The following is a 24,019-nucleotide window of genomic DNA, read 5'->3' on the forward strand; positions in this document are numbered from 1 at the left end:
AAATTATTTATTTGAGTTCTATGTAGTGTTTCTAAATGGTCTGTATAAGAGTCTAGTCTGGCTGTACAAGCTTGAACCTATGAAACTCCAAGATCAAATAAAGGTTAAGTAATTTTGAATCATTTTTTTTGCATGAGGTTTACATTGTCAATTTTTAATTTTAATTAACTCATTGGAGAGCTTGGGAAAGAGTTAATCCTTGATTTGGGATGATATTTCTCTGTGAAATATTTTTCCAAAATAAATGACTTCAAATACTTTTTTTTGTACAAATATTTATTTGGTTTTTTAATTTTTTTATTTCATTTCAGTTTTTACTCATTGATTTGAATTGAAGAATCAGATATTTAACAGAACTCCTAGGGCTAGAATTAGGTTTTAGGATAAAGTTAAGGTCAAGGTTAGGAAAACGTTTAGGGTTGAGATGAGATTAGAGTTGTCTTCAGGAGCTTGAGCAAAGCATAGAACAAAGATAATTAGATTTTTCATGATTAAAAAAATTAATTAAAAAAAACTAGTGGGAAATAACACTATAGATTTATATATTTGTGTTTTCTTTCAGGGAAAATTATTTTTTCAAAATAAATGATTTCAAACGTAAGACTAATGTTACAGTTAAGAAATGGTTAAATTCTAAGTTTGCAAATTTTCTATTCTGATGGATGAGAAATAATGATCATTTGATTATGTGAAAGAATTAATCAAACACAATGGCTTTTCAAATACCCGAAATTTGAATTTTGTTTCTGACATACAGTATCTAAAGAATTAAATCCAATACGACTGTTCATAAATTGATGATGAAAAATATATTTCACTGGAAAACAACCAAAATATGTCAGACTTTGCTCTTATGCCTAAAATACCAAACTATGCAAGACTATAGTTTAACATCCAAAAAGGTCAAAGAATGGTCAAATTCTAAATGAATGATTTTTATATTTAGATGTTTGTCATTTGGGTTCACAGATAAGGAGGGATGCTTTGGATCATAAGCAGTCCCTTTCTTGCTTCACACGTTATTTCCATCACTTTGATACAGGTTGTCTATCCATAAGTATTTGTTTCAGAACTCTACAGTCACGTAAAATCACAAACTAACCGGGCCATTCGGTTCTTGAGGCTTGCCAGTTGCTTTGGAGTGAACCCACTGAGGATATTCTGGTGTAGTCTTCTGTTTATGGTAGTCTTCGACACGTCTACGCTCACATCCTGTCCTGTTCGACAGCGGAAAATAGGTTTTTTTTCACAAGACACAGCTGAACAGCCAATTGTCAAATTACTTTTGCCCCCCACAAAAACAGGGGACTATGTATAATTTCCAGCACGGATCACTTGATATGGATGGCCTCAAATTAAAGCTGACAGTCCGCACTGCATATTCATCATTTTATTTCAAATGTGCTGGGGTGCAGAGCCAAACAACAACAATTGTGCCTCTGGTCCAATACTTTCACATTTAACTGCTTATGTATGTAAAACATATAGCTACAGTTGCTGTATTCCATAAAATTCCACATTGATAGATTTGGTAGAAAATTACATCAGAACCTATGTCTTGTCATAAGAAAATCTCATCGGCTGTCAAGCCAGTGGTGGTTAAAAATACATTCTGTTCCTTTCACCACCACTAGTGCCCATCAAAACAAGCTAAAACTGTGACAACAGCAAGCACCAGAGCACATATAAAACATCATTAAATTTTCACATTAAGCTGAATATTGATGTATCAATATTCTCTAAATAATACAAGACACCATAAAATTTCCCTTTTATTATTTATACCTCAGTATAAGATCAACAGTTACAATCATTTATTGTAATGAAACAATGAAACAAACAAGTGCACAATCATCTTAAAAAGCAATTAAGATAATTTTTGCCTGATGATCAGTGACACATAATAAATACTACGGAACATGATGCAAAAAGGTATATTCAAAACATAAATGGGGGAACTTCAAAACTTTTAAAAATATCAATTTATACTTATCAATTTGGCATTCAGACAAAATATCACACTAGGAGACTGTGCATTCAGACAGGACCTACTTGTACACAAGTACCTTAAGGAAATATTTTGTAAAAAAATATGTCATTTAAAATTTATATTTCAAGGTGATTTTGACATTTGATTTAAATTTTCATTTACGTGTTCAAAAATATACTCTCATGCTTTACTGTGACAATGCGATGACACCACATATTTACTTTCAATAATAGTAGCAGTTATGATTACCAGAGTTAATTTATGGCAGTGATCAATACGAGTTCATCAATGACAGTGGTCAAACATTGCATTTAGTATCTACTTGATATTGTGGGAATAAAAAACATTATTTGATATGGTTCAAGATCAAACATCAAACAAAGATATTCCTCTGACAGCGCTAAAATTTAGTCCATTGTCTGTGTACTTTCTACTTCATAATACAGTTTATAAGACCTGGAGTAAGACCAAGGAATAGCATTTTCCTTCTATGGCACAAGCCTGAGGCAAAACCTTGCATATTCTATAGTGTTAAACAAACACACACTGAACATTACAGTCGCACAGTATACAATCAATGCAATATTACAGTGTGCATGATGTGTAAAAATTTACTGCATAGTTTAATTTGAGACTTAGTTTTGCTCCACAGTTGAATTTGATAGCTGCTGAAACACAGACACACGTGTCACATCAGTGCAAAAGAAAAAAAAACAACAATCAAAAAATGTGGGCAAACCAACTAAATGTGTCAAATGTTAAATGCTGCATAGAAATTGGATCAAAGTCACCTCTCTCTCAGAGACTAACAGACAGACAGAGAGATAGAGAGACAGAGCTATTTACGTGCAAACTATAATTCTACAATTCACTCTTCACATTCGAACAATATGTTTTCCCCTTTCTGAAAATACATACATAGAGCTTTTGTTTTTGTCAGGCAGCAAAGTGCTCACACATTCTCCTCAAATACACTGTTTCTGGTAGAAGATTTCATCCTTTATGTACTTTAAAGTCAGCATATCATTATCACTATGCAAGGAAGCCACAATACTGACATTCATGACCAGAATATCAAACTTGCAATTCACTGTTCAAAATATACAATTCACCGTTCAGAAACACATTCAATAGTGGTGTGTGTGTGTGTGTCTGTGTCCCTCAAAAGTATTAATGCACTGTAATCACTTAAAATCATAACTTGAAATACGTTCAACATTCATTCCTTTTGTGTGTGTTTAGAATGAATTACATTTCAGATCCACAGGGGAGGACCCATTATCTCCAGTAATCATTTTCTTAACATCTTTGTTATTGTTTTTGAATATTTCAGTGACAAGTACATTCAAATTGTCGTGTAAGTGAGCTAAAAATGACTATATATCTTCCATTTGAAAAGGCACACAGTGTATTTAAAAAGGAAGACAAAACTAAGGCCAGCTTCTGGCTGGACATACTGAAGAATTCAGTTCTCTATTAGTAAATGCTCTCATTTGGTTTGATTTTCAAATACTCTGAGGCATTTAGTTTTTTTTGAAGGAAACTGAAAATTAATTTCAAGCTATAATTAGCTGTGCAGCTGTAAAGAAAGCCCTTAATTAATTTGACCGAATTAATCAGCAAATTAAATAAAATGTGTTAGAATGGCATCCGCTTGTCCAATTTTGAAACGTGAAACCAACAATCAATCTTTATATTATGAACTTGCAAACCAGTTCATAATATAAAGCCAATAATAACTGATATGCTGCAAATAATCATCAATACTGTAACAGTGGAAGAAATGTCAAGCTGTTTCTGTTCATGGAGCGGCAATGCATTCCCTATGGTCCACATTAAACCCAGACTGTGATGGTGCCCACCTCTGCCCACTGCTATGCATAACCGGCTAGCCTGTCATCCTGCCTCAATCAACCATCTCTTGTTATTCCTGCACTTGCAATCATTGCAGTCACAGCAGGTGAAATGTCAACTGAAACTGTGTCCGCGATTACATTCCAAACTGAGAAAAATAAGCGATTTTTAAAAAATGTTAAATGTGCTGTCATCTGATTCTTACAGGAAGAGATCAAGACCTTCAGATATAGCTAGATAGCCAACTTTTCAATCAGTTTAATGCAGGCAGTCTTTCAGATGTAAATTGCTAAATTGCCAAAATATATCCGTTTTCTAGCTCAATTTTCTATATGCTTTGCTCAACGAGGTTCAGGCTGTTTCAGTTCACTATTTTCAGGCTGTCTGGTGAAACCACCATCTTGGCTACAGGTGCAGCTCGTTGAGAGGAATCCGCCTTCTCTTCAAAATGATGTGATGTGGCAACCCCAATTCTCCTGAAACAAAACTCACCAAAACATTAAAATGGCACATGGTGAAGAAGTGCTATCATATCAGCATATTTCCAGATTCTCACTCAGACATCTACACTTCCTGGTCCGCTAAATAAAATCATTACCCCTTTATAGGAACCACTGAATCTCTGTGCCAGTAATGAACCACTACTTTATAGGAACCACTGAATCTCTGTGCCAGTAATGAACCACTACTTTATAGGAACCACTGAATCTCTGTGCCAGTAATGAACCACTACTTTATAGGAACCACTGAATCTCTGTGCCAAATCTTACTTGCTTGTTTCGTTGAGTGATTCTTTCAGGAAAAAAGGTAATGTGTCTTCATATTTTACCAACGTAATTGGGCCATGCTAGACAATGCAAGCGACCAAGCATTCAATAAAACAATTCTACCAAATAAGCGGGAGGGCCTTTAAAAGACAATCATCATTAATTACACAACCCTCACTGCACCCCCTCTCTGTGACCATCTCCATGAAATATCAGGGCAGTTTCTAAAATATATCATAATTTGCTTCCTACTGACAAAAACTGTTTTTCAGTAGAATAAATGGAACCAAGAAATCAGTACCAACCCTGGCGATGACTTGTGGAGAAAAAAGAAAATGCTCAGTCATCAGAAGACCCAAAAGGACAGGTAATTCAATAATTAATTAAAAAAATACTGCACGGCACCCACTGAATCCAGTGGAGAAAATTGAGAGAAACAAATAGTCGTGATTTGTTTTAAATAGAGCAATGGGGACATACAAAATTCAAAAGACTTGACATCTTACCTGGGTTTCTCATGAGAGGATGTGAACAAACAGAACAGCCAGACCGATGTTCAGCAAAATCACCATACATATCACCACTGTGTTGGGACCCTGAGCGGGGACACATCAGATCTTTATTGCATGAACAATTTTTATTCATAAGGGAATTCTGACCATATATTAACTTGAAAAGGATTCAGGCAATACTTAACTTCTACTGAATATGAAATTATTACAAATATTACAGAATGTAATTTTGTAGAATTTATATACTGTACACACATAAACACATGCAATTTTGACAAATCATTAGCTAGATCACTGTGACTTTTAAAAGTCCTTAATAAAAATGTGTGTAATCTATTGACATTGCAGAACACAAGTGTTGGCTGACACTGAGGCTGTCTACTGGTGCCATCTCCTTTCAAAGCCCCTCAATCTTTCTGCACATCCCCTCCAGCCAATCCCACTGCAGCAGCCCCCTTCTTGATTATCATCTAACGAAGGAAAGTAGTGATGAGGCCAACACTTGTGGAATAGTCTGAACTCTGCCAGGCCTGACATGGGTAGATAGATAATAGATAAGCCCTTGACCTCAAGCTCTGGGGTGCAGTAAAACCAGATTTGTGGTGCAGGGGTAGGGATGACGGGTTATTGATCAGCCATACATTTTTGAGACAAAAATACTCATTAAACTTATTTTTTTCACTTCACTTTTTAAACTAGGTATCATTTTTAAAAAGCTATTCATTTGGTACATAATAGGGATCTCATAGTTTCTCCTTTCAATGTGTTTATGTTAAAAAGAGCAAAAGTTCGAGGGAGAAAGAGCAAGAGAGATCTGCTCATGAGGAGCATTTTTGTAAGGAAGCAAACAGAAAGTCTGAGAGGTAACGCTGTAACAGTGTATATAACAGCAATTCAGAATTCATTCTTATGAGGTAATATAACATACCTCCTCTTCTAACAAATCTTTGGCTTCAGCAGGGGACTTCCCAGTGATCCTGGCCCTGGCGTCTGCATTAGCGTCTGCTCTCCCAGCGGCTTTGGCAGCAGGCTTTGCGCCGACGTTGGGCTCCGCTCTGGCCATCGCTCCTGGTGCGGTGGCCTCCGGGCGGGGATGCAGAGCCGGTTCCGCCTGCGCGGTGGGTTCGGCTCTCGGTGTCGGCCCCGCCTCCGTTTTCGGCACGGGCTGCCGCTCCTCCTCCTCGCTCTCTTCTCCCTGGGGCTCCGTCTCCTTCCCTGCGACGGACGACGCCCGCTCCGGTTGGGGCTCTCGGATTTCCGCATCGGCTTCGATGTCTGGGGCGTGCTCGGGGGCGCGGTCAGGGGCGGGGTCTGGGGAGGGGTCCAGGGCCGAGCGTTCGGGAGGCCGCTGGCCCTCTCGGTCTTGGTCCGCGTCGCCGGACGGGCCCGTCCCCTGCGGGGGGGCGGTCTGCGCGCCGGCCGGTTTGGGCTCCATCCTCTGCAGGGGCTGGATCTCCAGGTCGTAGCCCGGCTCGGCCTGGCCACTCTGCCGGCTGGGGGAGCGGGCGTACCCCCGCGGAGACGGGGTGCCGGGGCCGCCGCCTCCCCCCTGCCCGCCCCCGTCTCGGCTGGCCTGCTCCCCGTTCCAACCCCCCGGCCCGAGCAGGTGGGGGTCCTCCTTACGGAGGCCCTGCGTAGAGCGGTGGGGTTCCGGGGTGGTGGTGTCCGAACTGGGGGAGGGGCTGTGAAGGGAGGATGACTGCCCCGACGTCTCCACCTTGTGAATTTGTGGGGTCTCTAAGCGTACCTCCCCTGTGAACGGCGAGGGCAGCTCCTCCTGCTTGTTACTCTCTGCAATGTCCTGCAGGGCCCTTCTCTTAAGGTACTCAGGACCTGTAGCAGATATAACAGCGTTTAACAGCCTTTCTCTTCCTCTACTTCTACATCAGGCGATCCAAAATTGCAGGTTCAGACCCCCAGGCAGGTCATGACAGGGGTTGAAATGAACCACAAAGTACACGCTCAGAAAAAAAACCTTAAACTAAAATTGTAAATAATACACTTTCCTTTGAAATTCACACCAATCAAATGAAACACTGCATGTGTTACATGCACTGTGCTAGGTAAAGTTTATGCAGTAAAAACATTTAAAATCATTATCTGAACACATGTAAGTCTACATTTTAATAAGGGGCAGGCCAAATAAATTGTTGCAGGAGTTGTAACAGTAGTTGTTCCTGCAGATAAATTCATACTTGATGAAAAAAAAATATGAGAAAGAATACCCCATTCCAGTGATTCAATCATACAACTCATAACAGTACCTGAAAATACAATACCAAGTAAGAACATTTTAGGTGAGTAAAATCTTTCAGTAATATTGTGAAATACTACATAAATTGCATATTGCACTGTACAAGAAGTAAATTTACAACATCCACAACATTCTTGTAAAAGAAAATGAAGAGAAATCCCTCAAGCAACATATTTTCAGTAATCCGAGTCCAGCAGGGGGCAGCAGTGAACCTGCAACACCGTGGGATGGCAGTCAGTCGCAGTGCACAGTGTAAAAATGCAAATTCATCCCATAATAATCACTTGCTGTATTTATACAGCATCTTTCCCCTCAGGATTCAGGACAGATTTACAGTGAAGAAGGGAAGCGAACGGCAGCCATTTTGCACAAAAATGTTTGGCACACTTCAGTTCATGCGGGGAGGTGGGGAATTATAAAGTCAATTAAACTGTGGGGTGGTGGGAGAAATGCATGCCTGTGGGTGGTGGGAGAAAAACCAAATGCATTATTAATGAACTGCATAGTTTCCAGGCCAAATAATAAGCAGAAATCACAAGGTGTTCAAGACCAGGCTTAGCGTGCTGATATATTATCTCTAGACCACAGAATAACTGATACGCCTAGAAGGGCTGAAGAAACACACACACCCAGACACACATTATACATAAAATAAAAAAAATAAAAAACTGTAACATGCAAAAAATGTAGCCATGCTCAGTTTTCATTTTTGTCAGGAAGTGCTATAATTTTTATTCAGTGTTCACACAATTACTATGTAATGTATCAAGAATTATGTTCAGAATTTTGGTTAGTTTTTCCAGAGCATTCTAGTATGTGTTTCTCTGCAAGTGAAGGGTGGCCACAGCTTTTGGAACAGCAAAATCAACCAAGAAATGGTTAACCGATCACAAAATGACTAGTTTGCAGTGGCCACCTCAATTTCCAGACTTGCACCGCATCAAAACCTTGTGGTTTGAATTGCAGAGACCAGCCCACAAGTGAAGACTGAAGGATCGTAATGAAAGATTACTAAGGATTGGTCAAAGTGCCTCTGCTCATAGTCACCATAGAAGGTGACTCAGTAATGTTATTGTTCTGAATGGAGGGTCCACAAAGTACTGAAAGAGGGGTGAGAATATTTGTGACACTTGGAAATAAATTTCAGAAAAGTGTTATTTTGGTTGATACATTGAATCATTTTTAAATTAGAATATTTTCCATGTCAGAAAATGAAAATATTGCTCAGTACTTTAGTATTAATTTTTTTTTTTTTGCTTTTTTTTGTTAATTTTATGAAGCAGGTGAATAATTTTAGAGGGCACTTACTTAGACAAGGTCAGGTGGAAAAACCTTTCTTAATGGCACAGCATAAAGAGTGACAAACATGGTCATAAAAGCAACCCTACAATTTATATAAGAACCTACATTATCATGATGTATAACACTTATCCACATACAAGCCCTTTAATTCACTATAAACTGAAAGGTAAGAGAAACCATAAAAGCTGCAACCAACCTCATCCTGATCTACAAGACCAGTCTCTCTAAACAGCACATTGACTTTAAGGGCAAATATTAACATGGTCTGCTCTCAACTGCTAATGCATTAGGCCAACCCACGGCCATCTATGGAAAATATTACGCTTCAAATATGATTCAGTAGAATCAACCAAAATAACAAGAATACTTGTTTATGAGAACTAGTCATTCAGCCTAGAGAGCATCTAATAATGTGTCTTGATTGATCTCAAGGCTCTCTGCTTCTACTGTACAGCCTAACATGTTATTCCATGCACTAACAACTCACTGTGAGAAATGAAACCAATATCTGTGTAACATATACCTTGACCGAATCGCCACCTATGTCTTGTTCCGCCATAAGACCTATGTTTAAAGCCCATCACCTCTCACAGTCCCAGAGGGGCGTACCTGGCTGGTGAAAGGTAGGCGAAAGCTCCCTGGCCACCGCCCTGGCGATTCTGGATTCGGTGTTAGCCGCCCGCAGGGCTTGCTCTGCCCCCTCTGCCTTTCCCTTCGCGTGAGTGGCTCTGGCGGAAAAACAGAAAAAAAAAGACAGAAAAAATAAATAAAACAGAACGATGTCACTCCTCACTGCAGTTTTCAGTTACCGTGGCGGACTTGACTCTGTGATCGATAGCTGAAGCGTGGTGAGCACAATGAAACAAAATGGATGTTGTGTATCGCCTAAGTGAGTTTTCCACAATGGTGGTTGCTCCCTTTCTTAGAACCACTGCTTCAACCCAATGTTATACTTAGGCCTGGACGTGCCAAATATCTGTTTGAGCCCACAGCAGAATGCAGATTGAATATAGAAAGCTATATAAAGTACAGACACATACAGCACCAAGAGCCTGACCTGTGATACAGCTGGACTGATAACAGACAAAACCGGGTCTGTGTTCATATCTTTTATTTCAAAGGCAGCGATGGTTACATGCATTTGGGTCCTGCGTGACTCTTATTATTATTATTAGCCAAGATAGATAACTCAATGGGTAACAGAACAGAAGGCTATATCAAACATTGCTATGTCTCACTGCATTTAATCCAAACTTATTGATTAATGGTTTAAATGAATTCTGAAGATGGACATTTCAGGCTCCAATCATGGTGACGAAGATCAATGGCATATCACACTGACCACCCTTAATGTGTTGAAAAGTAGGGTGGAAATATGGCAGCACGTTGCCTACAAAGCCAGTGATAAAGGCCCAACTGAAAACAATATCACCCTGCCCCTTTGCAAAAAAAAAAAAAAACCTTAAAAGTTTGTCTCGCCGAGGGAGGCAACAGATCCAACCAAGCAAATCTGTTAGAAAAACACCTTCTCTAGAGGGACTTCAAATCCCGACAGGAGTGATAGTAACAGGTAGATACGCGGCAAGTGTAGATTACGGTATTTAGTGAGGGGCTACTGTTCACAGCACTCACATGCAAGTTAATTCAGATGCCTTGCCCCAGTCACCTTTGACAAATCCAAACTGAATACAAACTGAATATGCAGAAAGCAAGATAGTCTAGCCAGGCCTTCTGTAACTTTATTTCTCATTTTGTGTGCCAGATATTTTGTGAATAAATATATTTGAAAAGATATGTTTTAGTTTACATCTCATTTTATGAGAAATTCTTGCCTGTCAGTGATCTACCATGGTATCAATTTTGATATCAAATTCAAAATTGTGGTATCAGAACACTGCTAGTCTAGAGAGGTGAGGAGTTATGAAACACTGACATACATACATCCGAAAGAGAACTTTCAACGTGCATTAAAAAGGGACACAATGGGGAAAAAATATATATATATTTTCATGACACTGACAATGTGCACAGCTTATATAATTTTACAAAAACAGAACATGCAGAGGTCACCTGGCAACGCTGTCCAGCCAGTGTCCTTGTCATCCGTCAACGTTCATGTCACTTATAAAAATACTGCTGCCATTCCAGTGCCCCCCCCTCCGGGTAATAATAGAGGCCTGTGAGGATCCTCCGCTGGAGGCACAATGCAACCGAACCTCGGCTGCAGGCCGCCAGCATTACTGATTGTGATTACTCCCAGAATGCTTGGCATACTGAAACAGTACGCTGGGCCTAAAAATACCCCGCTGCCACTTGAAGTCCGGGGGAGTCGGACGCTTCCCCAAGAAACAATTAGAGGTGCGATGATCTCCCCCTATCGCGCAGACCCCCGCAGCTGTCCCCTCCCGACCTAGTCAGTCGTCAGTCTCACCTTGGGGGCTTAGGACCGGTGCCCCCGGCCCGAGTCGCTGGAGAAGGTTCCAGCAACATCATCCTGTCCTTCGCTGCTGAGAGCGGCTGCGATGGGAGCGGGGTGGGGGTGACTTTTACACCAAACGGCAACAGCGCCGTTCGCCCTTTCTAGTGCATAGACCTGGGCTTAACAGATTCTGCACGGGTCAGACTGTTGACTGCTTTCTTAAAAAGGCAGTGGTAGCTGACTTCTGCAAGTCAGAGCACTTGAGATGATGTGAACTTCCAGAACAACACGCCATTGGTGACTACTGTAATACTGTAAGTGACAGAAATTTACCTGTAAAGAAATAAGGTCATACTGTCAACCTCATTTTTGCTTTTTTAAACATGTTTTTGTCGTCATTGGCTCTTTATTCCTCAATGTTCGATCAGAAGTCTTAGATCATCTCACTGCTGCAACATCCTCGGTTTATTTGGGAGAGCACAGTCTAGCACAGGCCTCCTATAAAATACATTGCCATCGGTTCTCTCTGCACTTCAGTTCAACATCTCAGCTGCGTAGCCCATTGTTCCAGAGAACTGCAGACCCTGTGCAGCTGACGCAGGCAAAACACAGGCACCCAATCGGCCAGAGCAGCCGCTGCTATGTGATAAGATACAGTGTACCCTGCTGACTTTGGCCAAATACATCAACCAAGAGTCTCACCATGACTACCCCAAACCGCATATTGAACAATTGGCTCATTTCAAAGATTGCACTTTTAAAAATGACCAATAAATATGAGCATACACAATTCAATTAATTGTTTTTAACAAAAATAACAAAACTGAATAAGATATTCAATTGATGCACTGGAAACCAAACAATTTAACATACCATAAACATTTCCTCTTACATTCCAGGAATGTTCTGGAAACCAAAATTGTCAGCTGAAGACACTATCTTCTAACAATGCAGCCAAACTGAAACAGTCAAGTACATTTAAACCCACTCATCAGCAACACCATCAGAGTCCCCCTTAGCAGATCACTGCTAATGACCAGGTTAGCCCCACCAGCTATTTCAATCTATAACAGGGATTCCCACCCACAATCCCGGGAAACCCAGGCTGTGTGCATTTGATTTGTGATTCAGTAAAAGTAGCCATTTCCAACATCTGATGGGCAGCTAATTATACCGTAGTCAATATATTACACACACCTGACTGGTTGGCTGTTTAAGTGGCTAAATGCTGAAAAAGTGTGGACACTCCTGGAAACCTAAAAATCGCCCTGTGGGAAAGAGCAAAGCCTGCATTCTGAGCAAATCAAACACATACATTATGGAAATATATAAATTAATGTTCCCAAGCACATTAAATAATTATAGGGGAGCCTAGGGGTTCCCAAAGTAGTCTGTGAAATGTGAATGAGTCCCATTGATGAATATGAATTTTTCATATTTGAATTTAGAAGTATTGGTTGAGTCCTGTAGGATGATTTAGAAATTAAATAAGTAAATAAGTGGTTTTAACAAATTTGTGTTCACCACAGTAAATCACCACAATGTATTGCCATGTATATGTATGTTCATTGATCAGAAGTGGTATGAAAATAGAAGTTTTGTATGGCATCTCGTTTGTGCCTAAATGCCAAAATACATCAAACCCTGCAATTTACTGAAATATGTACCCTTGTAGGTACAGCATGTCAAAGCGAAATCAGACATCAAATCAAAAAAATATATAAAGTATATAGTATAAACGCATTACTGACTATGAGTTGAACATACTTCAGTCTAATCCCTTCACAAGCTCTCTTCCTAGTTCATATGTATAAACACCCCTGCTCACACTCAGCTTATCCATGTTTCCATTATTGTCCAAGTTGCCATTCCCAAGTCGCCAAACTTTAAAATAAATACATTTATCTTTCCTGAACAGAACTTCAGAAAAAGAAAGGCGCTCAGAGACAGACAAAAAGACAAACTACATTTCCCATAGAAAATCTTGTACCAAGACACATTAGACTTATAAATGTAACAAGTTATCACAATATATTTTTGGTTCTTGTTTTCAAGATGGAAGGACAGCTGCAGCCTGTACAAAACTTTAAATAGAAATAAAGACCTCCCAACAGCTCAGCTCAGATGATCTATATTTTATGTGGCATGTTTGTGCCTCGAGCGTTACATGTGCCAGATGGGGTTTTTTTTAAAAGACATCTTTGTCCTGGTGAAGCTCAGAGCATACAGTACATCAAGCCGAATGTGTCGGGGGCCTAGCAGAAACATCTGCACGCTCTGTGCAGTATTTGGGGAGAGCGGGGAAGAGGGGGAGGAGAGGGGCGGGGCATCCATCAGCTGTTGCATTCCCCTGCCATTGTGATTGTGACAGTAACCCTTCTCCCTCTCCTTATTTAGTCCGTCCTGCTTTCCAGCACGGGGGCCCTGCACGTCATTTACACTCAGCGCACTGACTTCACCCAGGCTCATTCCCGCTCCGGCCAAAGACCGAGCAAACAAGAGAAGAAAAAGAAATGCTCACGTTACTGTGTGAGGGAGAGTGACACTGGATACCGTATTGGTCTGCCTTATGAATGGGTAGAATGTATATACCGTATTTTACAGTGCGTTCCTTAGCTGCATTTGGGCCACCCCAAATGAGTTGCACACACAGAAGGGGGTCTTTTTTTTAAAGGCTGTGGTGAGCGGAGGACATCAGAGAGTAATCCAGGGTTCAGTGTACCACAGAGCGCAGACACAGAGTCTAACACAAGAGAACAGCCTGCATGTAACCACATGCGCTCGTGCACGCACTTGAACACAAACACACGCATGCATGCACATGCACACTCTCACTCTCTCTCTCTCAGAGCTGACTGCAGGCATAAACAGTCTATGGGGTCATTTAGGGACACAATTCAAATTTGAAATGTTCCATATTTTTGTGAAAGACTTTTTAATTGTGTATTATTCAGAGACAGCAAATAGCTTTTTCAATTGCCCCAATTCCTCGGTCTGTGATCGCTGACAAATCCCCCTGCCCGGTCTGCAATTTCTCCCACAAACACCCCCCCCCAACCCTGGTCTATGACTGATTGCTCCAGCTTGCTTCTTGTTTAGGGCCACCAAAATCCTAGAGCTGGCTCTGCTCTCAAGCGCATACACATACACAAATGTGTATACACACACAAGCTGACATATATGAAAACACACCAGTATGCGTGCATATACAGGCACACACATCTCTGGTCTGTATGAGAAGACTCACATGGCTGTGGGGAGAACAGTAAGAGTCCACACTGCAGAAGCAACCTCCAGACCCTGGAGCTATAAGGCTACAGCTGTTTCTACTGTGCATCACACTGCTTCTTTAACAACAACTGAGCATTACTTATCAGATGACAAAGAATTGGTTTTAAACCATTTTTAATCCTAATGCCTAACTTACAACGTCCAGCTGCATTGGTAAGCACATATTTCTGCTGGAAACTGCATTGGAGTTGTATTTGAAATCCTCAACCGAGCATGGTATTACACAGTGGCCAGTGACGTCATAAAGTACACAACATTCAGAAATCATAACGAGTTCACACTCGTTATGGGTAGAGCAAGCATTCGTGATTCCCAAAATGGGTGGTGCGACTATGTCACCTCTGATTTGTATTAAACTAACCAGAGGCTTGCACTCCACAGCTAAAAGCTGTGTTATTGGTTCAAATCAGAGAGCCTTCCCCCATTTTGGCATTCACAAAAGCCTAACTCCCCAATCAGTCACATGCGCACCTGCCCTGAACCAATGAACCTCCTCAAAGTCACCCTTCTGACCTTGAGCTTTCACATCCTGTAAATGTGGCATTTGCCATACATTCAGCAAGGTCATTTCAGGCCCTAATGAAATTCTGCCTGAGACAGATGCCTGCTCAGCCCCAGCAGTAAACAGGCTTCCCGTGCGTCCGAATGCCTTTTAATGGAGCCTTCAAAGCTTCTGTCGACCAGGAGGGTGTCAGTGAATTTAAGGCTGTTAGCCGCTCCTCAAAAATACAATATTTATATTTGCGGCTATTTACGACGGCGCGGTCTGCGGTGTGTCATCGATTCCTTCAGTGTTGCGCAAACTTCAGGTGCCGCGCTCCAGCGCTGATGAGCAGGGTCGCGTCCTTTTATGGAGACGTATGAGGAAAGAGCGGGCCGGTGAGTTAAGCCCATCCAAACACACACCAAAGCCAAACTGGAACCTTAATCCCACCGAGCACAGTAACTGTAAATCAAGGTTTTGGTCCAGTAAGAGGTGCAGAGGGAGATCAAGATCAGCGCCTCACTTTAGAATCTTTAAGCAGTTATTGCTAAGCGGCTATTCTTAGTGTTCAGGCCATGCTTTTAGAAGTATAATAAAACATAATCGTGCCTAATTATAAAAAAACAACAGTTAAGCCAGAGTGTCCTAAATTGGCCTCATAAATCAAAGGTTATGTGAAGAAAATTCTGTCACAATGCTGTGGCTGTCATCCCCGCTGGTCAGCCCAAAAATTGACTGTCCTCTCACCCAGGGACGGAGGGTTAGGGTTGGTGGTTATGTCCATTCCTCATTACACTCTAGGAGCCTTCTTTGGTCAATCAGGTATGTGCACAGTGCCTTTTCTTTTTAGCTATGCATAAAAATAAAATGTAAAAGAAGTGTGTTTGTCTTTACTCTCTGATGAAGGTTGGTATGAGGATGAGGACAGCCTTGAAATGCATGTGAACATTTCAGAATGGGAGAGGAAAAAACAAGATTTAAATATACAGTTCCGAAAAAAAAAACTGTTTCAAGGAAGGGAGCGGTGGCCCCCCGACTCATACAGGTACCTCTACTGCATGCAAGACAGTAGCAACAGAAGCGCTCTGTTGACGTTAAATGCACATTAACACATCCAGCACAGAGCCACAATGGCTACAGTGTAATCCTAAACCAAGGCCTCGCCACTGAACTGACGGAAACTTCTGTGTTCTATGCCAATGTAATACATCAAATATAGATCGCTATGCGTTTATGTATAGAAGCATTCAGGTTAAACACCTTGCTCTGGGACACAATGACAGTGTTCAAACTGGGATTTAACCTTTATATTAAAAGCAGGTCTTTTACCACAAAACCAAACTCTTGTGGTGGATTTTCTTTTTTTTTTCAAATAAAAAAATCACTTTAATAATTTGATAGTTTATTATCTGTTACAAACTGTCATCTGTCTTCTTTTTAAAAGAGAAAGTTACTCATTTTAACTGGAACAGAAATGCATGTGTAATATGTGAACAGGTCCTTAAAAAAACATAAAGCAATACAAAGAGAAGAGGAGGTGTCCGCTACACACTCTAATCTGTTAAATTGATCAGTCGGAAAACCCTTTTGTCCTTTTAGTCAGTGCACAAGCCCTCCATGAAGCTCGCGCTCATTTTCCAATGAATCACCCAACACTATAGCCGAAGTCTCCTCTCCACAGCGCGTTGAGCAGGTCTCTCCTCAATGAGTCTGTCTCCAGCTCAGCAATTCCACTGTGAGCCCAAAGGGACTGCAAAAACGTGAACACTGCCATCCGTAACTCACATTTTCCACCCTGTAACACTGAATTTGGCAGGGAAAAAATAAGGCTTCATAGCCAATACGAAATCAAGCATTTTATTGTGCAGCAAGTAAATGCGATCCTGTTTTTAATTAATCTGCATGGCTATATTTATATAATTCAGCTCTTTATATTGGTGAACTTCAACACATCGAGAATAATGGCAGTTCTTTATTTCCTTTTGATCAAAACAATATGCCCAGTTCTGCAAATGCAAGAATCTTAAAACAAATTAAAGGCAACATGAAGTAATGTGACTCTGTTTCATTTGCTTTTTACCTCAAATAAGATATGGCCCTTCATTTGAAAATTAGAAATTGGCCAATATTTGCAAAAAAAAAAAATTTTTTAAGTATAAATAAATGAAAGTTTTTTGTAGCTACTAGAACTAGGGCACAGCCATTTTGGAACAAGCCAGGTTGTAACATCACTAACCTAGCTTGTCTCAGCTGCTCAGTATATTTTCACAAACTGCCTCTGTTCTGTCTTAACCTGCTTTACCCAACTTATGAGAGGACAGGGTTACAGTTTTCAAATCTCCATTGGTCTTATTGGTCAGCCCAGTAAAAGGCTGCTAAGTTTTACTTCTCCTCAAAACCCCATCCAGCTTGGATGTCAATAGAATCCCTTTCTACTACAGGTTTGCCACAATTCATATTGATGCATACTGATTTTAAAAGCACTTCAGCTGTATGGAATGAAGCCCTGTCATATTTTGGTGAGATGCCTGTTTTGTCCTGTTTCTCTCCAATATGGGGAAATGTGAAATTCACACCAGGGAAATCAGATGCTGGCTTTAGACTAGGGCCAAATAAGGGGTTGAGTAAAATAATGGACATGTATTATAATGTGAAATGAATGCCATCTGAAGATCCAAATATCTTAAAGCTAAATATCATATTCCTCCTGAACATTTTTGAAAAATGTCTACAACTGAGAAGATTTATTATCCATCCATCCATTATCTATACCCACTTATCCTGAGCAGGGTCATGGGGGGTGCTGGAGCCTATCCCAGCGTGCATTGGGCGAGAGGCAGGAATACACTCTGGACAGGCCGACAATCTATCGCAGGGCACACACACCATTCACTCACACACTGATACCTATGGCCACTTCAGAGTCTCCAATTGGCCCATCTGTATGTCTTTGGACTGTGGGAGGAAACCGGAGTACCCAGAGGAAACCCACGCAGACACAGAGAAGATTTGTCATGTCATTACAAAATAATTCTCTGTCGGAGCCTACTCTCTCGGTATTGGAGGACATAGCTTTGAAATAGCGCAGGTATCATCGCTTAATGCATTCTTGTTACACATTTGAGGGAGTCATCTGAAGACAGGCCCTTAGCCTGAAGCAGGTACTTAAAAGAAGATATTCCACTTGGAGTATCATCAGATATATGTCTGAAAGGTCAAACACAATCCATTAACACTCACCTTAAACTTTGACAATATAAACTTACTGAAACAATAACTGATAGTATGGTTGGTCACAAATCCTTGAACCTGCACTGGAATTGGAGAAAACAATGTATAAACACAATCATACCCTGATTAACCTGGTCACTGAAAAAGGTCTATTAAGTATGAAATGCAGGCCAGCCTGGTCAAAAACTACAGACAAGCACTTGTATCTCTTAATAATTTATCCTGCAGAATTCTCAGTGTCCACTCTTCTGAAAGAGCTTGAGTCCAGCAGGGATGCCATGCACTCAAAACAGATTCAAAAGTGACCGTTTTGCTGTGACCATTCAAGCAGAGGGCATAGACCAGAACCAGCGCTCCAAATGCTGCGAGCCCATTTTATGAGAATGCGTGAGTGACGCAGCCATGGTGTTGGCAGTGTAATCGAATACCACGGCTATTGAACAGTAACTGCTGCGCTCTTCTGCTGACTTCACAATTCAAATATAGTTCGCTGTGAGTCACTGTGATCATTGTTTGGCTATTTAAAGGAGATTGACTGACAAATATGACGTCTTGCGCAACTGTGAAGCCAAAGACAATGCCCGAATGATTTCACTCCAATATTTTTTTTTTCATTTCTGTTGGACATTACAACTGTATCTGCCCGTGCACATCCAGGCACACAGTAATCTCATTTACTCTTGAGTGTATACACCTCATCTCCAAATTACCTCTCTCCTGTAGTACTGTGTGGACTGTGTGGGCAGGAAACCCACTGAGGAGACAGGCACTACTACAAATTAGCCCTCATCTTTGCTACCTCGATTGGAATCCCCCATAAAGATGTCATTTAAATGAAATAACTTTGACGCTAACAAAATGCCCACAGTTTTTCTCAGAAAAACTTAAATCTATGCGGTTTCTCTTTGCCTCACCTACAGCTGGGTGCATATGTTTGTATGAATTCACTAACAGTCTTACAAATGACTTTAGAGGGTAATAATGTTGTAGATGGTTGCCAGCTTTTAGACAAACTTTTTAAGTCAATTTTTGGTCCTTGATGAAATTTTGTGGAATAGTAACTTACTGTATACTGTGAAAGAATGTTTCTCCTGCAGTTTTTTAGTTAGTATTAGTATTGAACTTCAAAGCAGACTAGACTCTTTGAATGCAAAAGCCGCCATTTATAATGGTTTTTACAAAATAAATAAATAAATAAATTGCAACATGTAAATAATGGTCATGCAGAATGGATATGCATATGGATATGCAAGTGTTAACATGACACAGAACAATGGGCCAGTTTTTTGCTTTAAAAGGCAAACCGACCAAAACAGGCCAAAAGGACCTGCCTGGATTCAATCAACATTTGTGCACGTAAATAAAAGTAAGTGTTAGTTTAATTCTTCACAAACGCAGTCTGCCAAAATATTTATTTTATTCCAAACTATATTTGTGAGGAACAAATCAAAAGGACAATTTCGACTGGATCCTGGCCTATTTTTAAAAAAACTTGGCATTTGAATAAAAATTTGAAACATACGTATGCATGTTTTAGGTTCTTCGAGCCTTAAAGTCTGCCCTTGCTGTTCCTACCTGGAGACGGCGATCTCGGCCTTCTGCTTGGCGATGGCGGCTGCCCGCAGCGCCCCCTCCACGGCGTGCTCCACCTTCTGCCGGATCTTGTTGCTCCGGAGCTGGAGGACCTTCTTCTTGACGGCCTTCACCAGCGTGTTGTTGCGGTACTTGCCCTCCTCCTTGCCGCCCTCGGCGAGCGTGGTGCAGCCGTAGCCGTGGCGCTGGTTGTCCAGCCACTCGCCCTCGTAGCGCAGGCCGCTGGAGCGCTCGCTCACGCCGTAGCCCGAGCGCTTGTCGTTCTTCCACTCCCCGGCGTACGCCTCGGTGGTGGTGGCGTCGATGTCCGACTCGGCGGGCGGGAAGTCGTCGGCCCCGCCCTCCTCGCAGGCGCTGGTGGCCGAGTTGGCGTCGCTGGTGGCCGAGTTGGCGTCGCTGGCGGCCGAGCTGAGGGTGGAGTCGTTCCTCAGGAAGCCCTGCTTGCTCCTCTGGCTGGAGAAGGAGCCGTGCGACTCCGACCTCCTCAGCTTCCCCAGCAGCGAGCCCCGGCGGAACAGACCCTTCTTTTTGGGCCGGGCCGCCTCGGGGTCGGGGCGCAGGGTGAGGGCGAAGCCGCCGCGGGCCAGGCCGGGGGGGGGCGCCGGCGGGGGCGGGGTCTCTGGGCGGGTGGTGCTGGCGGCGGCGTCCGGCATCAGGAGAGCGCCGTTGGTCAGCTCGCTGCGCAGGGAGGTGAGGGAGGTGCGCAGGGGGTAGCGCACCACCGCCGCCATGCCGTACGGCACGCTCTGGCGCACGCCGTACCCGTGCCGCATGCCTCCGGTAAACTGGCCCTGGAAAGTGCCTGAAACCACAGACAGACAGAAAGGATGCTCTTAGAGGGGTTAGTCACTCCTCATGCGTCACCGTCAATAACTCAATAGCAGCATTTGAAAATTTTTGACCTGAGGTTTGCAAGAATGTAAGACAAGGGCATTAGATGCTCTGAAAAAGCATGGAAGATTCACATTTCTTGACAATTTTCTTGTGCCACTTCACTATGTAACTACTCAAAGATAGATAAACAAAATAAAAATTTCGCTCCCATGATGTGACTACTTCCACAGTGTTATGATGAAAATGTCACTTGATGAAGACATGCCTGTATATGATGTATGCAATAACTAAGCTCACCTGTTGTACCACCCACCTTTAAATATTTATCTAAGTTAAATAAAAATGATTGATTAAAATCTGCATGCATGTTAAATTGACTCTAAATACAATGGTACAACCTGACATCAGCTATTCTTGCCATGCGCCATTAAAACTGGCTTCTTGTATGTAGCTCCAGAAAAGATTACTGAGTACAAGTAAATTCCAACAGCGTGCCACATGTATCAAGTACTAAATGCTTATAAAGGGTGATGTACCATACAGTTAACCACAGAACATGAATCATCAGCTTCCTCATGCAGTAGACAGGCCTGAATTCTGTCCTGCGTAGAGGACACAGACTTCAGTATTATTGTACCTCACACATGGAGCCTCACCATCTCAGTAATGCACGATGATCCCCAAGATGATGACTCTGCAGCCAGCAGGGTCGATGGATAACTCATGGAGTAATCGCTCGTTTGAGTTCTCAAAATAACAGTATGACCACTTGGAGCTAAAACCAGTATGAACAGTTGACCACCAGAACAGTAAGAAGTCAGATCTCAAAATAAAGACACTACTGAACTAGTCACGAGCCCTAATATCTCCAAGTGCCTTCCAAGAAAACGTTTTTAAAAGGGTTTTAGTTTTGAGCGGTGACCCCAATCTGCATCTATCAATGGTGAGCTCATCACATTCACATTCAAATTCTATGAGACAAAAGTCTAGTGCAGATCGTGCTGAGAAAGTCACACTATATTTGCATCACTTTAAATCTTTATCGCTAGACCTGGCAGTTGGGTCAGGAATATCAACTTTTCACTAAGCAAGCAGCAGTTCTAACGTAATTATTTATTTTCCAGATGTTCTATCCAAATAAATGTGCTACTCCATTGTGCTAAAGCCCATGAAACAACTTGGCAACTTAAATATTAGTATAATACAAAAAGCCTATTCAAATGAACTTTACGTGATTATATCAGAAGACTATCGATCGCATTTAACGGCAGAGAGTTCGGAGTGTATCGATATCACGGCACTCCACATTATGGCTCTAGAACGGGGGCAAGTGATAAAATCAGGTTTACGTTTTCAGAACTCAGATGTAAATACTTGTAGACTTTAGTTAAGCATTAAGCCCATTACCTCCGTCTGCGTAGGTTTCTGTGCCGTATCCATCCTGCAGCCCGTTATTCCACATCCCCTCGTATTTGGCCCCACTGCCTTGGCTTTGACGCGTTCCATATCTCCCTTTGAGACCTTGTGTCCATTCGCCTTTGTAAACCCAACGCCCTTTGGTCTCAACGCCGAGGCCGTGACGCTTTCCTTGGTGCCAGTAGCCCTCGTACGTGTTACCGCTGGGCCAGGTGTAAACTCCAACAACTTCGAAGCCGTAATTCCAGGAACCTGAAAACTCCCCCTGTCCCTTGGGCCCGGTGCAGATTCCGTGTCCGTGCGCTTTGCCACCTTCCCAGCCACCGCAGTAAGCTCCGCCATCGTCAAATTCAAAGCGCCCTCCGCTCATGCTTACTTACTGAAAGCAGCTTACTTCGGTCTTAAATTCGGGTGCACTGTTGGAAGTCGGCAGTCGTATATTTTGAGACTTGCTGCCAGCCAGGTATTTGTGTTAAAGAACGTCGAACTCCCATCCCCATTGTCATTCGTCGCTGTCGGTAAATTCTCTTGAATGTGTATATTTTTGTTTCCATCTATTTCGGGAAGAAGCTCGTCCGATAGCATTAAACACGCACATTTTATATTTGTTTGTTATTACATTTTGATTATACCATATTTTAATAACTATTAAAGTTGTTATAAAACAACACTCTAAAACCGCCTCTCTAAACCCCTCTGAAATCGTCGCTCTTTCTTGAGAATCCACGTGTACATTATTTCACTGTTCTTTTATATCCTGTCAAGCTGCCCAATTTTTTTTCACAACTTTAAAGGAGGGCGAAAAACCTCCTCCTTCTGGTTGCTGCACCTCTCCATGTCGCTTCCACTGCCGCTTGCTCCTCTCGCAGTTGCCCGGTATGTTGAGAATGTTATAACAAGACCCACAAGGCTATCAGATCGACGGGCGCATCCAAAAATACAACCCAACCCTACTTGTCAAAGGATAGACTGGGAGAGAATCAGACACTTTCAGTATATATAATCTCTTTGTGACACACAGTTGACTAATTAAGATTTATTAATTTAAATTAAATTGTAGAACACACTTGACTATTGTGTTAAAACGTCCGTCATGTGATCATTTCACCTGAAGACCTTTTCAAACAAAGATGGGTGGTTATGTTCATACGGCCTGCGGTTTTACAAATGTCATTTTTTTTGTTTCCATAATATGAATATGGATCAGAAATTAAGAGTTGTATTAGGCTACTTATTAGGGCGTTCCAGAACGACTTTTAGCCCTCAAATAAAAAATAAAATTTTTTACATATATGTATGTATAACCTATGTTGTCCATAAGTATTTGGACAATGACACATTTTTGTTGTTTTTACTTTGTGCATCTTGGATTTAAAATGTGGGAAAAAAAATTGATGAGGTTAAACTAGACTGTCAGCTTTAATTTGCAGGTATTTACATACATTTCAGGTGAACCATGTAGGAAATGTAGCTCTTGCACTGTGTCAATGCCAGTAAAACAGACAATTCTGTGGTGAAAAAAACTGAAAAAATCAATGAGAGACACAGTCAAAACATTGGGTGTGCCAAAAGAAACAGTTTGATACATTGATAATAAGCAATAACTCACTGGTGGGCTCAGCAATAGCAAACAACCTGGTAGACCACGAAAGACAACTGTAGTGGCTGACAAAACAATACTTTCAGTTGTGAGGAAAAACCTATTTTCAACTGTTGAACTGATCGAGACTACTCTCCAGGATGTAGGCATAGATGTCAAAGACTAGGATAAGGAGCAGACCACCAAAAAAACCTCAGAGGGTTCACCACAAGATGCAACCACTGGTACGCCTTATGAACAGAATGGTCAGGTTAGAGTTCGCTTCACCTTGCAGCGGGACAATGACCCAAAGCACCCTACTAAACCGACCAAAGAGTTTTTCATGGCCAAAAAGTGGAATCTTCTTGACTGGCCAAGTCAATCACCTGACCTGAATCCAACTGAACATGCGTTTCATTTGCTGAAGACAACATTGAAGGCAAAATGCCCCAGAAACAACCAGGAAATGAATATGGCTGCAGAACAGGCCTGG

General features: G+C 41.7%; 1 protein-coding gene across 1 annotated transcript; it reads right to left on the bottom strand.

Annotated features, from left to right (window-relative positions):
• Positions 1-1,754: 1,754 nt before the first annotated feature.
• On the bottom strand, positions 1,755-22,923 carry LOC135238007 (junctophilin-2-like). The gene is made up of 6 exons (XM_064305622.1): positions 21,939-22,923; positions 19,680-20,499; positions 9,289-9,407; positions 6,052-6,956; positions 5,118-5,207; positions 1,755-4,320 (listed from the first exon to the last, which is right to left on the bottom strand). The coding sequence occupies exons 1-5, from the start codon at positions 22,315-22,317 to the stop codon at positions 5,127-5,129; spliced, it is 2,304 nt and encodes a 767-aa protein (XP_064161692.1). The 5' UTR covers positions 22,318-22,923; the 3' UTR covers positions 1,755-4,320; positions 5,118-5,126.
• Positions 22,924-24,019: the final 1,096 nt, after the last annotated feature.

The sequence above is a fragment of the Anguilla rostrata genome, chromosome 13 (genome assembly GCF_018555375.3).
Source record: "Anguilla rostrata isolate EN2019 chromosome 13, ASM1855537v3, whole genome shotgun sequence".
NCBI classification, from domain to species: Eukaryota; Metazoa; Chordata; class Actinopteri; order Anguilliformes; family Anguillidae; genus Anguilla; species Anguilla rostrata.

Coding starts and splice junctions, on each gene's coding strand:
- LOC135238007 (XM_064305622.1), bottom strand. CDS start 22,317: ATGAGCGGAGGGCGCTTTGAATTTGACGATGGCGGAGCTTACTGCGGT. Junction 20,500..21,938: donor AGAAACCTACGCAGACGGAG/GTAATGGGCTTA, acceptor CTGTGGTTTCAG/GCACTTTCCAGGGCCAGTTT. Junction 6,957..9,288: donor GCCTACCTTTCACCAGCCAG/GTACGCCCCTCT, acceptor TATCTGCTACAG/GTCCTGAGTACCTTAAGAGA.